Source organism: Leiobunum rupestre, chromosome 3 (assembly GCF_980474605.1).
Source record: "Leiobunum rupestre chromosome 3, qqLeiRupe1.1.hap1, whole genome shotgun sequence".
Lineage (NCBI taxonomy): Eukaryota > Metazoa > Arthropoda > Arachnida > Opiliones > Sclerosomatidae > Leiobunum > Leiobunum rupestre.
In genome coordinates, this window is record NC_143386.1 from 10575062 (window position 1) to 10579838 (window position 4777).

At 34.3% G+C, this 4777-nt stretch overlaps 1 protein-coding gene across 1 annotated transcript; it reads right to left on the minus strand.

The window, feature by feature from the left end:
* Positions 1–3449: 3449 nt before the first annotated feature.
* On the minus strand, positions 3450–4229 carry LOC149949455 (uncharacterized). The gene is made up of 3 exons (XM_090169421.1): positions 4214–4229; positions 3962–4148; positions 3450–3897 (listed from the first exon to the last, which is right to left on the minus strand). The coding sequence occupies exons 1-3, from the start codon at positions 4227–4229 to the stop codon at positions 3450–3452; spliced, it is 651 nt and encodes a 216-aa protein (XP_090025547.1).
* Positions 4230–4777: the final 548 nt, after the last annotated feature.

The window sequence follows — 4777 nt, forward strand, 5'->3', positions numbered from 1 at the left end:
CAAACCAATTTACTCCCAAAAAAACGTAGTCCCGAGAGATCTCCGCGGTACAATTCCGACTTGTTGTCTGCTTAAGTCGACTCGAGTAACTGGACGACAGTGCCGTAACTAGCTTTTCATGGGCCCTGTGCCAGGTCTTTATTTTGAGCCCCCATTATATAGAAATCACAGGAAGTCAATTTATGGGCCCCCATATGGGTCGTGGGCCCTGTGCGGCCGCACCTGTCGCACCTGCCTTGTTACGGCACTGCTGGACGATGTAGACTTTGTTTGTTTGGAAACCTGGAGGTATGTATTTTATCTCAGATTTTAATTAAAACTATTAATAGTTTTGACTATTACCTTTTAAAGTAGTATTTGTTTATAATTAAATTATTAAAACCGGAAACTATAGTTTGGGTCAGCATCAAAGTTAGAAAATTAGTTAATAAACAAGGCTTACCGAATCGTTTAGTTTCCTCTTTTTACTATCGCTTTCCTGAACTTTAAAGCCGTCTGTTTGCACGTATTTACTTAAACATTTAACTTGACTTGGCTGTATATTAACTTGGGTAGATTTAAACCTTTTAACTCCGCGAAATTAAATCAAGTTGAACAGATTTACTAAGATTCGCCGCCATAGCAATCTATTTTCGCGTCTTTCGCGACGTCAGTGAGTCACGTGAGCTGACGATTCTGACGACATCGTATGTCATCATTACGGCATACGCTTGTCAGCCAATTAGAAAAAATCACGAAATTCGAGGTTGGTCGAACTGTTGTTACACTCGTAAAGCATTATAGCATATGGGCAGTGCCATCCTTCCCCTTTATCTCCTTCTGATAATAGACCTTTTCGCTAATTTATGCACGCATGCGCATAGGAGGCATCGGTGCGCTATTTCATCGTGTCAGCTCGGTTAAGACATTGTAAAAAGTTATAGCTTCGCGATTAAAATCGGATTTAAAACCGTCTTTAACTATCAAAGAATTGAGACAGATTTGCAAAGATAAAGGAATACCGTTTAAAACAAACTTTAAGAAGTTACAGTATTTAGATGTAATTAAAACGCACGAAATTGAAAATCCTCCTAGCTCTGACCAAGGCCCGCAACTATTTCTTAAGCAAATTAGGGGAAATGGAAGTCCTAGGAAATCTTTAGGAACTTCGGATAGTAACATTTATTCAACATGTAAGACTAGTGATGAGGTTTATCTCGCTAGAAAACTAACATTAAGTTCCTCAACATGTTTACATTATGAATTTGATATTAAGAAGAAAAATAAGGATACTTTCATTACTTTGCCTTTCTACAGAGTGTCAAATGTATTACCTGACCCAGACGAAATCCCACCATCTGCTTGGTTAACTAATATCTCCTTAATTCCTGAAGTCAACTTTTCCCATATCTTCAAATATTTAATAATAAAACTAACATTGATGGGGAAAACTGAAAATATTATCGCGGTATGGACTATGGAACGTTCCATTGCACACAAGAATGCGGGTGACATTCACTCGAAACTATTAGTCGCTGCTGTAAGTACAACTATTATATAACCAGTATTAGGAAAATTTTCAGACTACCTATGTTTTGTGTTATTTAAATAGATCACAGATACGTTGTATTACATTAAATCGAAATGTTTTGCATCTCAGCAGCGACTGGATTACAATGTTATTGTTTGTGTAAAAGAGGATGGAAAACATCTGGCGATGATGCCTGCACTTCCAAACCATGCGTTTGGAACAGGCCTAGGACTCAAGATATTTGGCCTAGTGTCTTACTACCAAAAATTTTCAAGAGACCAAAACTTGAAGGTAATGAAATTTAGCAAATGTGTAATAATCAGCACTATATATTAATATAAATAAAATTTAATATTATTTTAGAAGACATAGTTATTGAAGAAGCTGAAAGTATGAGGTTTGATTATTATCCTCGAAGAACTCGCGATAGAGTTGCCTGCCCTATTCAACAAGCGAAAACTGTGGCTGATTTGGCTCAAATATTTCCCGAGACAGGTTTAAGAAGATTTTGGAATATATCTGATTTTGAAGACGTTCCTTTAGCCACGGTAGAAGTTGAGATAACATCAGTGGATTTGGCTCAACATACAACAGCCACGCATCCTTTGGATTTTCAGACGAATATGCATGCATATACCATTTCATCTGTTAAAGAAGAGTTAGACCAAGAAGCCAAAAAGCAAATAAGAGTAATTTTCACAGAGCCAAAATATTTACGAGAAGAGGATACGTGTAAACATGTAGAAAACCAGAAAATATCTTTGGATCTAGCCAAATTCATAGAAGAAAAAACTAGAAGTCAATCCAATTGTGAACTGTGGTTTAAAATAAAGCAAGGCAGAATCTCAAGCTCGAACTTTGGATTAATTGCAAAAGCAAAATGCAAAAACGTTCCTAAATCACTTATTGATAAAGTCCTTCACCCAGAAAAGTTTAACAAATTCTCGAATCTCCCAAAGGCTATGCAACGAGGGAGAGATTTTGAACAAACTCGCTATCGAAAGATTCATCGATATCACTGGGTTTTCAGTCAAGAAAGCAGGATTCTCCTTACATAATGAATACAGTTTTCTCGGATCTTCTTCTGATGGAATAATCACAGATCCAACGGAATTTTCAAAAGGTGTATTGGAAGTAAAGGTTCTATCTTCGTTAAATGGAAATGATATTAGTAATATGAGTGTTAGTGAAATAGTTAGCAAATTTAAAGGTTTTTATGTAGAGAAGAAAAATGATATTTTCAGATTGAAAAGAGATTCAATGTATTATTATCAAGTATTAGGAGAAATGGCAATCAAAAATCTACCTTGGGCAGATTTTGTAATTTTTACGGGTACGAAAGAGCGTCGTTTAATATACATTGAAAGAATTAGATTTGACCTAGAGAAATGGGGAATACTCCAAGATAAGCTTATCCCCTTCTACAAGAAATACATTGTTCCTTATATTTTTTACTAAAATCAAAAGCAAATTGCAATTTTTCCAAGTACAAATTTTAATGATTTCACAAATATTTGTTACATGGTGTTGTGATACAAAAAATACCAAATGAGAAGTACTAAAAATTAAATGAACTTTATTTTGTTATAGGTTTATTTTTATTTGTCAGAAAATATGTCCAATAAGTTTAATTTGGGTTGTAGCGAAAACTCCGTCTAAAATGTGGAAATTTTTTACTCGACCTATGGACCGTTCAACGTGAATTCGAAGCTCTGCAATTCTTCTATTTTCTAAGACTTCTTCTTCTGTAAATTGTTCTCGGTTTGCCTTTTTAACTGGAGGAATGTTTAATGTACACCCTGTTTTTTCGGCCATCTTTTCTATCAGAAAACCTTTGTCTGCCAATATATTATCCTGTTTATCTAACAAGTCCAAAATTCCACTTTTTTCAACAATAAATTTTATCTGAAGCACGTCCACCCCATGGTTCAGAAATAAATTATATCACACCACCGGGGGTTATGCCTATAAGAATCTTTGCAGTGTTGTGATGTTTGTAAGAAGATAATGTTACGTTTTGGGTTAACATATTAGCTGACCGCTCTATGAAGATTTCCAAACAATCCAATATAATTCTGGTATTAGGGTATTTTTTTAATTTTTCAGGCATATACATATCCACAAGTTCCTTGTTAGGGGAAGGACACAAACTAGTAAGTTCTTTATCCAATAAACAAATCCAAGTTGGAAATATCTCGGAAAATGTAGAAATGCTGATATCAAAACGATCTGCAACATCTTGGACTAGTAGACCCAGTTTTAATCGCATCAACACTGCAAACAACTCGTTTAGTAATGAAAGCTTTCGGAATCTCACGTTCTTTCTTTCATTTTCACTATGCGAAGCTCGATAGTATGTCATGTGGCTTGCTTTATCCTTGAGAAAACTAATAATATTTTCATTTAGAAAAGCTGGATCTTAAAAATATTAAAATAATTTTCCATTCTTACTTGTATAACCACATGAATACAGCAAATGTTGGTAATCCTGTGTAAAATCTAGTTACATTATCATCGTGTTGAATTTTTTCTACGGACCAAGTCTTTTTCTCAATAATTTCCTCAGCTTCCTTTAATTTTTCCTTTAACAACTGATTTTCATATAATAATGGATCAGTATTTGTTTGAGTGCTAACACCTTTAAATGTAAACAATATTAATAAAGTAAATTGTAATAGCAAGCAAAAAATTGCAAAAGCTTACTTTTGTAGGTTTTCATTCGTGTAAACATATCAGTGGGCTTGCTTATATTTCCAACATCATAATCGTTAAACTTTTAAAGAGTCTTTAAAATATTCGGAAAGCAAATTTTTCTCTCGCAACTCCATTTCAATTTTTCTCTAAATTAAACTACGTTTATTATAGTTATAATTCAACTCGTAAAACTGAAAAAATATATATACCATACCTTCTTGGAATTTCTTTCATTACATCCTTCCTCTCGAGAAACAGATAACATGGGTGTCTCAACTTCTATTTGATTAACAGTTCGTTCGTTACGTAGAAAGGTCTTTGGAAAATCCGAGGGGCAGTTCACTTCTTCGTAGAGTGCAGAAGTAATCAAGGTTAAAAATTTAATTGGATTAAATTTAATACAGCCAAAGCTACATACATTAAATTTAATCGGATTAAATTTAATACAGACAAAGCTACAGATATCAAATTTAATCAGATTGAATCAACCAAGAGTGCAGATTTAATCATGGGAGTGAACTGCCCCTCGCGAAAATCAGTATACATTCACTGAGTTTCATATGTAATGTTGGA

Coding starts and splice junctions, on each gene's coding strand:
- LOC149949455 (XM_090169421.1), bottom strand. Junction 3,898..3,961: donor GTATTCATGTGGTTATACAA/GTAAGAATGGAA, acceptor AAATATTATTAG/TTTTCTCAAGGATAAAGCAA.